The sequence below is a fragment of the Chiloscyllium punctatum genome, chromosome 5 (genome assembly GCF_047496795.1).
Source record: "Chiloscyllium punctatum isolate Juve2018m chromosome 5, sChiPun1.3, whole genome shotgun sequence".
NCBI classification, from domain to species: Eukaryota; Metazoa; Chordata; class Chondrichthyes; order Orectolobiformes; family Hemiscylliidae; genus Chiloscyllium; species Chiloscyllium punctatum.
In genome coordinates, this window is record NC_092743.1 from 134,292,274 (window position 1) to 134,311,131 (window position 18,858).

Genomic DNA, 18,858 nt, shown 5'->3' on the forward strand with positions numbered 1-18,858 from the left:
GGGGAAGGGGAAATGAGGAAACTGATGAAGTCCACATTGATGCCTTTGGGTTGAAGTGTTCCAAGGCGGAAGATGAGGCGTTCTTCCTCCAGGCGTCTCGTGGTAAGGGAGTGGTGGTGAAGGAGGCCCAGGACCTCCATGTCCTCGGCAGAGTGGGAGGGGGAGTTGAAATGTTGGGCCACGGGGCGGTGTGGTTGATTGGTGCGGGTGTCCCGGAGATGTTCCCTAAAGTGCTCTGCTAGGAGGTGCCCAGTCTCCCCAATGTAGAGGAGACCGGATCGGGAGCAACGGATACAATAAATGATATTGGTGGATGTGCAGGTAAAACTTTGATGGGTGTGGAAGGCTCCTTTAGGGCCTTTGGATAGAGGTGAGGGAGGAGGTGTGGGCATAGGTTTTACAGTTCCTGCAGTGGCAGGGGAAGGTGCCAGGATGGAAGGGTGGGTTGTAGGGGGGTGTGGACCTGACCAGGTAGTCACGGAGGGAACGGTCTTTGTGCAAGGTGGAAAGGGGTGGGGAGGGAAATATATCCCTGGTGGTAGGGTCTTTTTGGAGGTGGCGGAAATGTCGGCGGATGATTTGGTTTATGCGAAGGTTTGTAGGGTGGAAGGTGAACACCAGGGGCGTTCTGTCCTTCCACCCTATCAACCTTCGCATAGTAACAAGGACAGAGCGTCCCTGGTGCTCACCTTCCACCCTACCAACCTTCGCGTAAACCAAATCATCCACTGGCATTTCCGCCACCTCCAAAAAGACCCCACCACCAGGGATATATTTCCCTCCCCACCCCTTTCCGCCTTCCGCAAAGACCGTTCCCTCCATGACTACCTGGTCAGGTCCACACCCCCCTACAACCCACCCTCCCATCCTGGCACCTTCCCCTGCCACCGCAGGAACTGTAAAACCTTCGCCCACACCTCCTCTCTCACCTCTATCCAAGGCCCTAAAGGAGCCTTCCACATCCATCAAAGTTTTACCTGCACATCCACTAATATCATTTATTGTATCCGCTGCTCCCGATGCGGTCTCCTCTACATTGGGGAGACTGGGCGCCTCCTAGCAGAGCGTTTTCGGGAACATCTCTGGGACACCTGCACCAATCAAGCACAGCGCCCCGTGGCCCAACATTTCAACTCCCCCTCCCACTCTGCCGAGGACAATGGAGGTCCTGGGCCGCCTCCACCGCCACTCTCTCACCACCAGACTCCTGGAGGAAGAACGCCTCATTTTCCGCCTTGGAACACTTCAACCCAAAGGCATCAATGTGGACTTCAACAGTTTCCTCATTTCCCTTTCCCCCACCTCACCCTAGTTCCAAATTTCCAGCTCAGCACTGTCCTCATAACTTGTCCTACCTGCCTATCTCAGTTTTCCATCTATCCACTCCACCCTCTCCTCCCTCACCTTCATCCCCTCCCCCACTCACCTATTGTACTCTATGCTACTTTCTCCCCATCCCAACCCTCCTCTAGCTTATCTCTCCATGCTTCAGGCTCTCTGCTTTAATTCCTGATGAAGGGCTTTTGCCCGAAATGTCGATTTCGCTGCTTCTTGGATTCTGCCTGAACTGCTGTGCTCTTCCAGCACCACTAATCCAGAATCTGGTTTCCAGATCTGCAGTCATTGTTTTTACCCCTGTGTTCTCTGTCTATGCCATGATGCTTAGATTGATTCTAATCTAAAAAGTGAGGTAACAGAGTTCATGAATGTATGCAATTTTTGCAGGGTCACGTTGTACTTTGCTCAAAAACTGCATGCATTCATGTAAAACTCTGTTATCTCACTTTTTAGATTAGAATCAATCTAAACATCATGGCATAGACAGAGAACACAGGGGCCAACACCTTCAACATATTGTCTAGCTATCACCATTGTTAACAGCTAACCCATGAATGAAACTTTTTTAAAAAAAGGTTTTGTGATTTACACATGAAAGAAGTGAAACTATCGCTGTATTCTAACAGATGAAAGGCTTAACAGACAATCAATTTTTCAATGTATGATTTCAGTTACATCACACTGTAAATTTTTGCTCTAAATTCTGTGTTAGGGTTGAGCCCTCCACTATCACCTGATAAAGGAGCGTCACTCCGAAAGCTAGTGTGCTTCCAATTAAACCTTTTGGACTATAACCTGGTGTTGTGTGATTTTTAACTTTGTACACCCCAGTTCAACATTGGCATCTCCAAATTGTGCTTTGAGGTGTGCGATTAAGCAAACCTTTCTGACCATTGCGCTGACAGAAGCCAAGGACAGTGATTTGTCCAGCGGAATGGTGGTTGCCAAATACTGATTTGCCCCGTCAAAATTGTCATTTTTGTTTCTTTTTGTGCGGATCCAAACAGTGAACGTTGATAAATTATTTGATATTCTGTTTGATCGACTTCTGCTGATGTTTAATTACACAGAATCAAAACATCCAGAAGCATGTCATTTGGCTGTGCAGGACTTCACAACAGCCTTCTCTTATCTTAATTCCCTGTCAGGTTCCCCTCTACTCTCCCATCCACACGTGAACAGGATAAATGAGAAATAGAAACCCCGAATGACTTTCTCCTTCCCCACATTAGGAGGGCAGTGCTCTAGCTGTGATCAGTTAAACTCAGTAGAAGGGATGTTGAAGTTGAAAACTTAACGTTATTTAATACGTTTGCATTCTGAGAAAACACATTAGTTTTTTTTAATGGATAATAAAACAACTACTTATTTTTGTAAACTACTTTTGCATTGCCCATTGAAACATTAGGGTTTGGAGATCCATCATAATGATTCAGTTTTAATTAATTTGAGCACTTGAATTCTAGGGCTCATTAATTGTTGCTTATGGCATTATTTGGAATGTTGGCATTGATGAGATATTAACCTGTCATAAATTGTATGTGTAAAGTACTGAAGAAGATTGGCCAACATTAAAATGCTGGGACAGAGTTACTTTCTAACTCTCTGGACATGGCTAGGTTTGACCCTGGCTAGCATCCATTGCACCCGGTGTGGTCTCCTTTACATCGGGAAGACAGGGTGCCACTTGGGGATTGTGTCAGAGAACATCTCTGGGACACCTCCATCCATCAACCCCACCGCCCTGTGGCTGAACATTTCAACTCCCTCTCCCACTCCGTCAAGGACATGCAGGTCCTGCGCGTCCTCCACTGCCAAACCGTTACCACCAACGCCTGGAGGAAGCACGCCTCATATTCCGGCTTGGGACACTGCAACCACATGGGATAAATGTGGATTTCAACAGCTCCTCCTATCTTCTCCCCCCAACGTTATCCCAGTCCCAAGTCTCCAACTCGGCCCCGCCCTGTGGACCTGTCCATCAGTGCCCCCTCTGACCTATCACCTTTTCCTTCACCTTTATTCACCTATCACTTTCCCAGCTACCTCCCCCCAACTCCAACCCCCTCCCATTTATCTGTCAGCCCCGACCCACAAGCCTGATTCCTGATGGAGGGGTTATGCCCGAAATGTCGATTCTTCTGCTCCTCGGATGTTGCCTGACTGGCTGTGGTTTTCCGGCACCACGCTCTCGACTCTGATCTTCAGCATCTGCAGTCCTCACTTTCTTCTGGCTAGCTACTAACATGTTTTAAAAATTCAGAAAGAATTGAACAGGTTTAAAGATTTTCAAACTGGAAGTATTGACCACGTTTCGTCTTCAATATCTACTTGTATGACTATGCTAAGGAAGAGAAGTTACATGGAAAAATAAGATAGGAAGGTAGCCAACATATAATAAAGCAAATCTTTCAGAGCTTGCTAAGAGAAATTCAATTTAAAGTGTTGCTGTTATAAACTTGTTCTTTCCTGAGGTGATCCTTTAGTTTCTGGAAGATGTTGGAGGGACTACCATTTTAATTGTCTGGATTTTTTTGAATTTGTTGAATAATGGGGCGGCATGGTGGCTCAGTGATTAGCACTGCCGCTTCACAACGACAGGGACCCAGGTTCAATTCCTGCCTTGGGCAACTGTCTGTGTGGAGTTTGCACATTCTCCCCGTGTCTGCGTGGGTTTCCTCTGGGTGTTCTGGTCTCCTCCCACAGTCCAAAGATGTGCAGGTTAGGTGAATTGGCCAAGCTAAATTTCCTGTAATGTTAGGTGCATTAGTCAGGGCTAAATGTAGGGGAATGGGTCTGGGTGGGTTGCTCTTTGGAGGGTTGATGTGGACTTGTTGGGCCGAAAAGGGCCTGTTCCCACACTGTAGGGAATCTAATGTTCTGCATTTATTCATCTGGTCTAACAAAAAAATATAAAATTTGATTTTTTTTCACATCTCTGCACAATTTATGGGTTCTTGATCAAATCTGTTCTTGTTTTATAATTCATCTTTATTTATCTGTACTAAATATGACTTTAGTTGCCTGTGAATAGTTATTTGGACTCGTGTAGAAAAGAGATTGGGGAGCTAGGTGAACAAAGTGACTATTGGAGAGAACTTTGATAAAAGTGATCATACTATCGTAGGCTAGTAATGCTGAGCATAGAACAGTTTAAAGTAGACTACTGAAATTGTAAGATGGACAATTTGAAAGAGAGCTAGCCAGGGCAAAATGAAACCAAAGATTGACAGGATCAAATATAATTGAACAATGAGTGATTTTTAAGGAGTGATGCTTCAGGTACAAGCTAGGTATTTTCCATCAAGGTTAAAAGGGACAAAAGATAATGTTCCTTTTGATGAGGATAGAGAATGTGAGAAAGTAAAAAGAGATCGCATATGTCAGGTCAAATGCAATATGAGGAATTGAAGAGGAAAATAAGACTGACAAAGAGAGATGAAAATAGACAGTCAACATAAAAGGGAACCCAAAAATCATCTGACATATAGTAGACAGCTAGTAAAAGATGGATTGGGTTTCTATAGTGGCAAAGAGGCTAAGATCAATTTAAGGACACATGGCAAGGCTAGAATATTTAATGAGTACTTTTTCTCCCTGACTGCGAAAGGAGTGGAGATATTGGAAATGGTAAATGGGTGAAAATTGAGACACAGCATTATTGAAAAGTTGACCATGTTTAGAAATGGATAACTTGCCTGGTTTGGATTACTTGCATCCTAGGTTGGAGATAGGTTATGGCTGGCCATTTCACTTACTAGATAGTGAAAGAGCTAGAGGATTGGATAATAGCAAATTTAATATCCTTGTTGAAGAAAGAGGTGTGAGAATAGTCCTAACAATTATGGGCCAACTAGTTTAACATTGTTTTTAAAGCCTTGCTCACCAATAATCAAAGAAAACAATCAGCAGCCACTTGGAGAGGTTTGAATTTGAGGATAAGTTGCATGAGGAGTGGAGTGGATGTTGGCGAGTGTGAGATTGGGAAAATTGAGAATAGGATACAAGTTTATGATAGGTTTGAGTAAGGTAGGCAAGGAAAATCCATTCCCATTAACAGATAGCACAGGACTTTTAGGCAAGGGATGCAAGGAATTGGAAAAGATTTTTTAAAAATATGAGACCATATGCATAAGCAGCAACTGTAGCGCACTGGCCTGTCAAGCCTGCTCTGCCATTCAGTTAGATCATGGCTGCTCTGATTATTCCATGTTCCTGCTTACTCCCAATAACCTTTCATATCCTTGCTCATGAAGAATCTATCTACCTCTGCCTTAAAAATATTCGGTGCTTCCAACACCTTTTGAGGAAGACTGTTCCAAAATTCATGACTATGAGAAGAAAGTGTCTCCTTATCTCTGTCTTAAATTAGGGACCCCCCCCATTTTGAAACAATGACTCCTAAATCTAGATGATCTTAGAAGAGGAAACGTCCTCTCCATTTACACCTTGGGATCTTTGGATCCGGTCACCTCCTACTTTTTCTAAACTCCCGTGGAAAAAGATCTAGCCTGGCATTCCTTTCTTCTTAAGACAACCCAGGTATTAATCCAGTAAATCTTCTCTAAACTGCTTATATAAGAAATAATGTATTTACATTGTAAGTTTACCCCTTATGGCCCTTAGACCCATTTCATTCAGAGCTGAGAATAGTGTGGTGCTCCTCAAAGACAGAGAGGCAGGGTGCACTCATTGGAAGGATCACTTGGTGGACCTCCAATCAAAACTCATTTCTTGATGTGATAACCTCAACCCATTCACTGAGCCCTGGGTGGTGGTAAGTATTCTGGGGGAATCACTGAGTTGCCTTAATTGTGAACATCTTCAGGAAAGACAATAAGGCAACTGCTTGCAGTAACTACATGCTCTCCATCACAAGGAAAATCTTTGCAAAAATCCTTCTCCATTGGCATCACTGAATGGCTGAAGAGTTTCTATGGATTCACAATGCAGATTTTGTCTATCAAGTTGCAGAGAACGATTTTCACAGTAAGACAAATTTAAAATAAGTGCAGAGAACAGCAATATATGTGGCCTTTTCTTGACCTCAAAGACTTTTTTAAATCTGTCAACCGGGAGCGACTATTGAGCATTCTTCCCAAATTTGATTGCCTACAGAAATTCATCACCATTTTCTATTTGTTGCATGATGGAATGTAACCTGTCATGCTCACCAATAGATCCACCACAGATCCAATTAATGTACAAATTGAGTTAAGCAAGGCTATGTCTCTGTATTGATGCTCTGTTCTATTTTTTATACACTAAGCACTCCCATCTGTCTTTGTGAAGGTTGGTGCTGCTATTGAGGTAATCTACAGGAAAAGCAGAACCTGTATCTCCTCTAGACCAGGACCAACACCACCCCAACCTGCTGACATTAAACTGAAGCATGCTTGCTTGTTGTGCATTTGAGGCCGCGCTCCAAACTATTGTCAATGTGTTCAGAGGCCTATCAAAGAATAGGCCTTAGAGTTAAGCCAGAAGTACTCCACCTGTCTGCTCCCATCACACGAAACTAACCCCAGTTCTAACATGAGATATACGGTGAGCTACTGAACAATGCCTTGGGACCTCACCTCAGCAAGGACAGACATCACCATAAAATTCAACATTGCTTTGGCTGACTGCTGTTAAAGCTTGACACCAAGCTAATGAGCTATAGGGTGACAGTGTTACTTTCTTGTATACATCAGGGACATGGACAATATATAGCAGACAAGTCAAATCCCTTCAGAAATATCACCTAGTGATGTCTGCAAATCTACTGGCAAGAGAGGTGCTCCAATGTCAGTGTCCTTTCTGAAGCCTACCTGTTATGTGTTAAGAATCTGCTTATGGTCATTGAGTTGCTTTTGGGAGGGTGGGGTGTGTGGGAGGTGGGAGCACTTGATACAAGTCTTCTACAGTAATCTGTCTACTGCAAACTTTGTTGATGCAAATAGTAGTAGAGCAGAGGAAATGTTTCAAGGAAGTCCATGAAAGCTGCCTGCAAAAATGCATAATCCTCCTAACTCAGAAGGAATAGTTAGCCCATGAGTGGTGAAGTTGGAGAAGAAGCGACCGTGGAGGTGCAAACTGTATCAAATATTTCTAAAAGGCCTCGATGGAGGTCAGGCGCAAACAAGAGAAGCAGTGTGCAAAAACCGGAGTAGGTCCTACTTGCCATTTTTAAATGGTTTCAGAACCCTTCTGACTCTGTGGAAATCTGGGTGCCTCTGAGGATACATTATTGATATTCTACTAGACTAACTGGGGGTTAACTTCATAATTGCTGTTATTTACCCTCACTGACTCTGAGAAGCTAATTTTATATTTACAGGATCGCACACATCATAATGATCAAAACACCACAAATTTTAAAGAGTTTGTTTATTGTTGTTTCAGTTCTTCACTAACATAATCATTATAATGTATTAAAAAAAACACCTGAGCAGCCCACCCACCTGCCTTTTCAAATGCCACCTGTACCGCCTGCGGCAGTGTTTGTAGATCCATCATTGGATTATTTAGTCACCTGTGGATCCACAACAGTGGAGTGGAAGGACCCAAGAGACTCCCTAAGAAGAAGTATAACTGAAGCATAACCTCCCTGTATTTGCATTAAATTTCCCTTGCAATAAATGATCACATTCTGTTAGCATTCCTAATTGCTTGTTGTACCTGCATCCTGGCTGTTTGTGGCTCCTGTTGTAGAATACACACATTCCTCAACATTTCAGAGCTCTACCATCTGTCATCATTATTTTGCATCACTTAGATGAGTTGCTGAAAATCAAGCCCTGCTATTCCTGGAGTCATCACAAAAGTTAAAGATTTTAGAATAAGTACACAAAAATTCCCTGGCGTACCTGATTTTTCAGATTGATATATGGACTTTTAAAAATTATTCACAGGATGAGGGCACCATTGGCTAGGCCAGCATTTACTATCCATCAGGCAATTAAGAGTCAACCACATTGCTGGGCCCTCCTGTTACATGTAGGCCAGACCAGGCAAAGATGTCTCTCTCTAAAGGACATTAGCAAACCAGGTGGGTTTTTCCAACATGGTCATCATTAGACTCCTAATTCTAGATTTTTGTCATTGAATTCAAATTTCACCACCTGCCACAGTGGGATTTGAACCTGGGCCCTCAGAATATTACCTGGGTGTCTGGATTAACAGTCCAGCCATAGTACCACTAAGCCATCACCTCCCCACTAAGTTTCAGTATTTAAGAAGAATTACTATTTATTACAAGTAATTAGACTCTAGCTAAACAAACAGTTATAAACTGTTGACAGCTAACACAAAGTTAAAACTCATCCTGTTAAACTTCTCCATACACACACACACGCGCGCGCGCACAGATGTAGACAGGAAAAAATAGACAATGATTGGAGGAAAACTAGGAGTTCCTATTTGTGGTGGTTGCTGAGATAAACTTTGATCCTTAATGTTGGTCAAATGTTGGCTCGAAGTCCACTTCCTCTGGATGCTTCCACTAATTTGCAAGAGGCACAAGGTGGGAAAATATCACTACTTGGATCCTATCTATTCACAATTTATGTCAATCATTTGGAAGTAGGGACAAATTGTAATATTTCCAATTTGCAGATGATATAAACCTAAGTGGGAATGTGTGTTGTGAGGAAGATGTAAAGCAACTTCAGGAGGATTTGGACAGCTTAGTGATTGAGCAAGGATATAGTAGATGAAATATGATCTTGAAGAGAGATTGGGCAAATTGGACTTGTATTCTCTAAAATTTTAAAGAATGAGAGGTGATCTCATAGAAATGTACAAAATACTTGAAAGGTTAGACATAAGTAGGATGTTTTCCTTGGTTAGGGAGTCTGAAGGGCATAATTTAAAAATAAGGGGTGTGCCTAGGTTGGAGATAAGGAAAAACTATTTTAATCAGAGGGTTGGGAATCTTTGGCATTCTCAACCGTAGAGTTGTGGACACACTGTTTTGATTATTTTTAAGATAGAAGTTGATTTCTGATTACCAGTTGTGTACATGATTCTGGGCTTGCTCAGTGAAAGGCATTGTGTGTTTGATCAGTGCAATCATACTGAATGGGCTAATGGCCTATTCTTTTTTCTGTGTTCCTAAGAGTGTCCACTTTATGGCCTTTAATGAGTTTTTAGTTACACACAGGGAAATTATCTAATTAGAGTAGTCATTATCTCACAAATTGGCAATGATGTGTTCCATTTTAGCAGCTATTTGGATAGTGAAGATATCACTCAGGCCCTATTTAAGGTTACCAATGAGGTAAATCCTATAGTGTATGGAGCTGTCAAAATCCCAAAGTATATATTGACAAGTGAAGGTAGGTTTGTGGTAGACCGTAGTAAAGAACCCATCGGCTGATATCTCAACTAAACAAAGAAAGGACACTTTAGATTAGATTAGATTCCCTAGTATCAAACTTGCATCAAACAGGTCTATCCGTTCAAGTATTTTGTACATTTCTATGAGATCACCTCTCATTCTTTTAAATTTTAGAGAATACAGGTCCGATTTGTCCAATCTCTCTTCAAGATCATATTTCATTTGAGACAAGTGACACTTGTTTCACGTTCCATTTAAAATATGAATTCAAACATAGGATGGAGGTCACAAGGACATAAAAGGAAATTCTTGCTGGTAACTACAGATTGAAAACATATTTTTGACATATCTGAAGACTTGTGCTCTAGACATTGCTGCTCCCCTAGTCAAGCTCTATCATTACAACATTAGCATCTACCTGACAGTATGGAAAATTTCCAAGGTATGCCGTATTCATTAAAAAGCAGGACAAATCCAACCTGGCCAATTACTGCTCCATCAGGCTACTCGTGATCATCTGTAAAGTGATGACAGATGTCATCAATAGTGCTATCAAGCAGCACCTACAAAGCAATAACCTGCTCAGTTTACCCAGTTTGGGTTCTGCCAGGGCCACTCAGCTCCTGACCTTACAGCCTTGGTTCAAGCATAGGCAAAAAAGAGATGAATTTCACAGATGAGGAGAGAGTGACAGCCATGCAGTCATAGAGATGTGCAGCATAGAGACAGATCCTGCAGTCCAACCCGTCCATGCCGACCAGATATCCCAACCCAATCTAGTCCCACCTGCCAGCACCCAGCCTATATCCCTCCAAACCCTTCCTATTCGTATGTCCATCCAAATGCCTCTTAAATGTTGCAATTGTACCAGCCTCCTCCACGTCCTCTGGCAGCAAATGCTGTTAGGGAGGGAATTTCAGGGCTTTGACTCAGCAGCAGTGAAGTAATATCGATATATTTCCAAGTCAGAATGGTAGTGGCTTGATAGTACACAAATGATAGTACACAAATCTACCCCTGTACATCAGAGATTGAGGGAGTGGATGCAGCACCAATCATACAGGCTCCTTAGTCCTCAATGCCATCAAGCCTCTTGAGTGTTTTAGAGTTGCAGCCATTCAGGCAAGTGGAAAGTATTCCATCATACTCCAGACGTTTGCCCAATAGATGATGGAATAGGCTTTGGAGAGTCAAGACGTGTGTTACTTGCCACAGTATTCCGAGCCTCCTGTAGCTACTGTCGCAAGCCCAGTTGAGTCTCTGGCCAATGGCAAGACGCAGAATGTTGATAGTGGAGAATTCCGTGATGACAACATCATTGAATATCATTGAATATCAAAGAACAGTGGTTAGATTCTCTTATCGGTGATGATCATAGACCGGCATTTGTGTGCCGTGCATGTTACTTTGCCACTGGGCTGGGTGCTGGCAGGTGGGGCTAGTTTGGGTTGGGATATTTGGTCAGCATAGATGGGTTGGACCAAAGGGTCTGTTTCCATGCTGTACATCTCTATGACACTTATATAGGTCAACCCACTACAGGTGACTGCAGCAGTTTAAGAAGGCAACTCACCACCACTTTCTCAAAGGCATCTAAGAATGGCCAATACATATTAGCCAGCCAGCAATGATCACATCCCATGAATGAATTTTTAAAAAAATAAGAAATATGAGAGGTTTTGGAAGTTAGATGTTGTGCTGTTCTATCATGGAATCTAATGAAGGTATTTGCGAACACTGGGCCTAAAGGTGATCCTTTGGCAACACCATCTGTTCGGACATAAGTAGTGTCATTGAAACTGAACTCGACTGCATGAGTTGTTGAGTTCATAAGTTCAACAAATATTGATTTTTGCAATGGTGGCAGGTCCAGCTCACTCTGGTATAGTGCTAAAGTGCAGATGTCCATTGTTTCTTTGAATAGTACATTGAATACACGTGCAATGTCAAATGAGCACAAGGATACTGCAGTCCTATCGATATGCAAGTCAGCTATATCTTTGCAATGTGAAATAATCCTTTATTATATAAATGGAGAACTTGCTCAAAACTGGTTGCAGCGGTTCACCCAACCATTTGGCCGTTTAACTGGTGTCCATAAGACCATAAGACATAGGAGTGGAAGTAAGGCCATTCGGCCCATCAAGTCCACTCCGCCATTCAATCATGGCTGATGGGCATTTCAACGCCACTTACCCGCATTCTCCCCGTAGCCCTTAATTCCTCGAGACAACAAGAATCTATCAATCTCTGCCTTGAACTCTGCGGCAATGAATTCCACAGGCCCACCACTCTCTGGCTGAAGAAATGTCTCCGCATTTCTGTTCTGAATTTACCCCCTCTAATTCTAAGGCTGTGTCCACGGGTCCTAGTCTCCTCACCTAACAGAAACAATTTCCTAGCGTCCACCCTTTCCAAGCCATGTATTATCTTGTACGTCTCTATTAAGTCTCCCCTTAATCTTCTAAACTCCAATGAATACAATCCCAGGATCCTCAGCCGTTCCTCATATGTTAGACCAACTATTCCAGGGATCATCCGTGTGAATCTCCGCTGGACACGTCCTCTGGTTTTTTGAACCTTCTACAAATGAAAATGTTTTTCTCTACCCTGTCCAGACCTCTCATAATTTTGAATACTTCTGTCAAATCTTTTCTTAACTTTCTCTTTTACAAGGAAAGTTTTCCTAGCTTCTCCAATCTGTTTAAGTAGTTAATATTTCTCAGCCCTGGAACCAATCTCGTATGTTTTTTATTGCACTCTTGACATTCTCACATTATTTTTTGCTAATCAAGGAAGTTAAAGAGAGTATTAAGTTCAAAGAAAAAGCATATTAAGGCAAAAAAATCAAGGCAGTCCCAAACACTGGGATAAATTCACACATTCTTGTAAAATGTTTGGAACATTTGTAAATTTGAGATGTGGGCATTATTGGCAAAGCCAGTATTAATTGTCTTTGGGAAGCTGGTGCTAAGTCATCTTGATTAAGATACACATTCGGTGATGTTAGGGAGTATAATATTCGATAAAATTTTCAGGTGACGAAAAAATCAAAGCATAACAATTTATTGAATATAACAATTAGAAGTAATGCATAATCACAATAAATGGATGAAAAACAGGTGATGACTGTTTACCAATCTTGGATCAGGTAGGTAGCATGATGTGGCAAAATCTCTTGAGGTCTCTCTTGCTTACAAGGAACTTTTCTGTTTTGGCTGTCTCTTGAGCTGGCTTGAGACATTTAGCCAAAGCTAGCATGGATCCATCTTGAGAGTAACAGCTAATTTAAGGTGTTAACCTGAAGCATGTTTGGAATAAACATAGGGATTCTACCCTTCTCCCAAATTAGTTTTCCTCCTCAGCTGTCCATTTATACTTCCTATTTTTAAGAGGTTTCTGGATACTTCCTGTTAATCATTTGTTTATTTTTTACCACTTCACATATGCAGTTACTAGGGAGATGTTCAAGGCAGCATCCTCAGAATCTCTATCCAGGAATATTAAATCATCTCTCCCTCTTATATGGATATGTTGTTGTCTTCTCTCAGATTTTTTTTTTAAGTATTAATGATTTTTTAAATCAGGCTTAGCAATGCTTACACAAAGGTCAGTTGTTAAGCTATCCCCTTCATCAGACAATACATAGCTTGATGAATAACAGTGAACTCATGGCAGCATAAATAGCTTGTTAGTAAACTTTCAGAAAGAGAGAGAAATCTTCTTCTCAAAAAATTGCTAAATATTTTAAATGATTTTATAAGGGGCACAGTCCCTTACAGAAGTTCCAGGACTTTGAGTGACAATGAGCAAACAAAAATATATCTCCAAGTTACAGCATTTCTCATGCCATTATTGCATAATACATTTGAGTATCATTCCCTATAATTTTTTACAAATCTAGGCAGTTTTTATTTGACATCAGAATGATTTGTTGTGCAGTGTTATTCTGTCAGGCCTGACTGAGGCATTCATCTCACTTGAAACTGACCCCTATTTACATTTCTTTTTCAGAGCTTTGACAAACCATAGAAAATAAGTTCAACCAAATTAGAAGTACTTAATGGTACACATGTAGCTTTAAACTTTTGACTTTCATGTAAAAACAAAGGTCTGTAGTTAGCATAATTTCACTTTTTATCTCCTGTATTTTCATGTGCAAGTTAATTTTAGAATTCTGTGTTTCAGCTTCCTCTTTCCAAGAATACACCAATTCCATACTATCTCCAACTTGTTTTTTGACCTGTCAATCAATCAAATTCAAGATTCTCAACTGCAACCTGATCTGTAAGTGAATTCGGAATTCAAGAGTATAAAATATATGCAAAATCCCCTTAAGGGAATATACAATAACGTTATTTTAAATGCTATAAATAGAATAAATCTTTCACTTGTGCGCTTTTCATACAGGATTTGTCATCTTTGGAATGTGAAGTCCATGGTTTTCCACCTCTTCATTCTCATGACAGTTCTGGGATACTGTGTGTCATTTTTCAATATGAATTTCCAGTGGAAGGTTTTTCATTATGGAAACGCACAAGTGAAAAATTTATTCTAATATTCTTGCCAATGTAAAACAATGTATTTGATTTATTTATCATTCACCAAAGCCCCTGTGTTTTTATGGAGAGGGAATAGATGCAGACGTTTGAAGGGAACAGAGGCTAGAAATGGGGACCGCAATCCAAATTAAAGAGGGCTTTTTTTTTTAGATTTTACTTCCCCATGCAGCGGCTGGTTAGATTGTGAGAGGTTTGTTAGCTGATAAGGAAAAGTGTCAGTGCTAAAATATTTGTTTTGGATGGACCCTGGCAACCACAAAACACGATTTATCAGTGGAGGCAGGTAGAGTCAAAAAAATAGTCCGAATGTAAGGAGAAAGCAGCAAAGAAGATCATGGAGTGAGGACATCGAGTATTTAACTGGTAATGAAGAGATATGGGGTATCTACCAAATATCATAGGATTGTTCAATATGTCGGATTAGCAATTGAGAGGAAAGGGCATGGGATTAAAGTGGTGAAGTGCTGATGGAGAGGAAAAGTCTAGAAGGCTGGAGGGGCATGTGCAGCCAATTGTAGCAAAAGACTTGCTGGTGGAGGCTGGCTGAACACTTTTGCTTCATTGTAGAATTTGACAAGGAGAGCTCTATAAGAAATGCCTCCTTTCGCCAGTCATGATTCTTGGAAAGGCCAGTGTGAATGGTTTAAAATTCACTGGCAACAAAAGGTGGAGAAAAGGAGGCTCAATAACATCATATTCATGGACTTGCCCCTGCATTGTGGCATACTCAATAAATCCAGTAGAGTTAAAATGAAAGTTGATGGGCTCAGTGAAATGAGGACAGGTTTCACGTTAATGCCAGTTTTATTGATAGGGGGATGGGAACCTAAGGGGAGGCTCTGAGTTAGCTAGAATGGGTGAGGGCTTAACTAAAAAGAGAATCAATACAGTAAATAAAAAGCAAAAAGTAGCTGAGCAGTGTAGCACTAAAATGAGTGGAAACCAGGTCATGACAGAAGAAGGGAGGATGTTTAAAAACTAAGGTACTTCTGGTGTACATGTTTAGATTCAAAAAGAAGGTATGGAAACCAGCATAAGAGCGCTTTACCTGAATGCTTGAAGCATTCGAAACAAGGTAAATGAGATGAGATGACGCACAAGTCATCGTGAATGGATGTGATTTAGTGGCTATTACATGGTCCCAGAGTGCTCACAACTGGGAGTATCAGGGGTATCAGACTATTCAGAAGAACAGACAAGAAGGAAAGGTAGGCGGTATAGCTCTGATATTTAAGGATGACATCAGGGCAGTAGTAAAAGATGATGTAGGTTCTAAGGAGAAAATGTTGAATCAACACGGGTGGAAATTAGAAATATTAAGGGAGAAAGTCACTGATAGATGTAGTCTATAGGTCACCATATTATAACATCATGATGGGGTGGGCAAACAAAGATATAACTCATGGACATAAAAATTGTATGGAATTATCATGGGGGACTTTAATCTACATATTGATTGACCAAACCAAGTCGTTCAAAACAGCCTTGAGAAGTTCTTGGAATATATCCAATTATAGTTACCTAAAACAGTTTGTAATGGAACCTACGAGGGAGTAAACTAATGTAGATTTGGTCCTGTGTAATGAGATAGAAATAATGAACAATCTCATAGGTAGAGATTATCTCAGAAGGAGAGATCACAGTATGATTGAATTTAAAATACAGACGGAGGGTGAGAAGGTAAATTCCAATAACAGTGTCTTATGCTTAAACAAAGGAAATTGCAATGGGATGAGGGAGGAGTTGGCTAAGGTAAACTGGAAGCAAAGACTATATGGTGGGACAATTGAGGAAGACTTCCAAAGCAACTTTTCACAGTACCCAGCAGAAATATATAGAGAACAACCTTGATTATCCGAACAAGATCTCAAGGTCCCATAAAAACGCTATCCATTATCTGAACTCTGTTATCCAAACAAAATATTCCCTGCCCATCTCGTTTGGATAATCAAGGTAGTTCTGTACCAGTGAAAAGGAAGGACTGTCGGAAAAGGTATAATCAGTCTTGGACAACTAAGGAAATAAGGGAGATTATCAAATTGAAAGATAATGCATACAAAGTGGCAAGGATTAGTGGAAAACTACAGGACTGGGAAATCTTTAAAGGTCAAGGGAAAGCCATGAGAGAAGCTTTAAAGAAAGATAAGATAGGTTATCTAAGACTAGCTCAGAATATTAAAACAGTACAAATACATAAAACGAAGAAGAGTATCTAAGGTAAACATTGGTCATTTGGAGGATGAGAAAGGGGATTTAATATTGGGAAATGAAGATATGGCCAAAGCATTGAACAAGCATTTTGTGTTCTTCCTCACAGTGGAAGACACAATAAAATGCCAATAATTGATGACATGGAGGCTATGGCAGGTGAGGACCTAGAATCGATCATTATCATTAGTGTTGAGCAAACTAATGAGGCTAAAGATAGACAAGTCTCCTGGTCCTTATGGAATGCATCCCAGGGTACTAATAGAGATGAAAGGGGAAATAGCAAATGAGCTCATTGTAATTTTATCAAAATTCACTGGATTCTGGGGTGGTTCGGGCAGATTGGAAAACAACAAATGTAATGTCAGTGTTTAAAAATGGAGGTAGACAAATCTTGGGTGACTGTAGGCTTGTTAGCTTAATTTCTGTAGTGGAGAAGATGCTTGAATCTATCATCAAGGAAGAGGACATCTAGATAGAAATTGTCCCATTGGCAGTTGCAGCATGGGTTCATGAAAGGCAGGTCATGTTTGATTAACTTGCTGGAATTCTTTGAAGACATTACAAACACGGTGGACAACGGGAAACCAGTGGATGTGGTGTATCTGAATTTCCAGAAGGCATTCACAAAAGGCTGATGCATAAGATAAAGGTGCATAGCATTACCAATAATGTATTAGCACGGATAAGGGATCGGTTAACTAACAGAAAACAAAGAGTGGGAATAAATTGGTGTTTTTCTGGTTGGCAATCAGTGACAGATTGTGTGCCTCAGGGATACGTGTTGGGACTGTGATTGTTTACAATTTGCAAAGGTGATTTGGAGTGGGGGGAACCAAATGTAGTGTCTCAAAGTTTGCAGATGACACTAAGATGAAAGCAATGTGTGCAGAGGACACAAAGTCTATAGAGTGATATAGATAGTTTAAGTGAGTGGGCAAGGTTCTGGCAGATGGAGTACAGTGTTGGTAAATGTATGATCATCCATTTTGGTCAGAATAACAGCGGAATGAACCTTTATTTAAACTTTGAAAAATTGCAGCATGCTGTTGTGTGGAGGGATCTGAGTGTCCTCGTGCATGAATCACAAAAAGCTGGTTTGCAGGTGCAGCAGGTAATTAAGGCAGCAAATCGAATATTTTCCTTCATTACTTAAAGGAATGGAGTTTAAAAACAGAGATTATGCTATAGCTGTATAGGGTACTAGTGAGGCCACACCTGGAGTACAATGTACAGTGTGGTCTCCTTACATGAGAAAGGATGTACAATTAGTTCTGATGTAACGCGATAGTTCCATTCTCGTTCTCTGATCTTGCATTAAGAAAATTGTGCAATAGCCGTGCCGTTTAAACTAAGGGGGGTCAGAATCACGTTATAGCCAATACAAGTAGGGAAAGTTCGTGTTCTACCAATAACCATTCTAAGTTCTTCAATTGCGTTAAAGCTAATTCGCGTTAAAGAAAAATGCATCATAGCAGAACTGACTGCTGGCATTGGAGAGCTGCAGAGGAGGTTCACTAGGTTAATTCCAGAGTTGAGAAGTTGGCTTATCAGGAGAGATTGAGTGGACTGAGACTATGTTGATTGGAATTAAGAAGAATGAGAGGGGATCTTATAGAAACGTACAAAATTATGAAGGGAAAAGATAAAATAGAAGTAGGAACATTAGTGGGTGAAACTAGAACTAGGAAGTGCAGCCTCAAAATAAGGGGCAGCAGATTTAGTTGAGGAGGAACTTCTTCATCTGAAGGGCTGTGAATCTGGAATTCTGTGCCCAGTGAAATAACTGAAGCTACCTTATTTTAAGGCAAAGATATGTATATTTTTGAACAGTAAAGGAATTAAGAGTTAATGTGAGCGGGTAGGTAGGTGGACCTGAGTCCATGAAAAGATCATCTATAATCTTATTGAATGGTGGAGTAGGCTTGAGGGATCAGATGGCCTTCTCCTGCTCCTTTTTTATATGCTCTTATGTTAATTCTTCCCATGGGAATTGGTTTATCACAGTTGGCTGGATTGTTGGTTTGCAGAGCATTGTGACACCAACAGCGTGAGTTCAATTCCCATTACTGATTTGAGGTTACCACGAAGGATTCTCCTTCTTAACCTCTTCCCTCGCCTGAGGTCTGGTGGCCCTCAAATTAAATCAAAACTGGTCGCTTCTCTCTAATGAGAGAGCAGCCCTTATGGCCTGGTAAGGCTATGGTGACACAAGTTCTTCTCACTCTCCTGTGAGTTGTTTTGATTTGTAAAACTCACCCACCACTCCAGATATTATCCATCATTACAAATGCAAAGTCATGATTTTTTTTAAAAGAATGGAAGTTGATAATTGAACTGTGGCATGCATTTGCAAAGCAATTGCAGTTGTTCGTTGATTATCCTCAGCAACTTGTATGTAGCTACAATTAATTTTCTTGGATTTAC

The 18,858-nt window shown here is 41.1% G+C and overlaps 1 protein-coding gene across 3 annotated transcripts in view; it reads left to right on the forward strand.

Annotated features, from left to right (window-relative positions):
- LOC140477461 (uncharacterized) overlaps positions 1-18,858 on the forward strand; it is a 158,846-nt gene that overhangs the window by 1,098 nt on the left and 138,890 nt on the right. For all 3 annotated transcript variants that reach the window (XM_072571394.1, XM_072571395.1, XM_072571396.1), the window contains exon 2: positions 13,850-13,948. In XM_072571394.1, the coding sequence (XP_072427495.1) occupies positions 13,850-13,948 (99 nt within the window). The remainder of the gene's footprint in view (positions 1-13,849; positions 13,949-18,858) is intronic.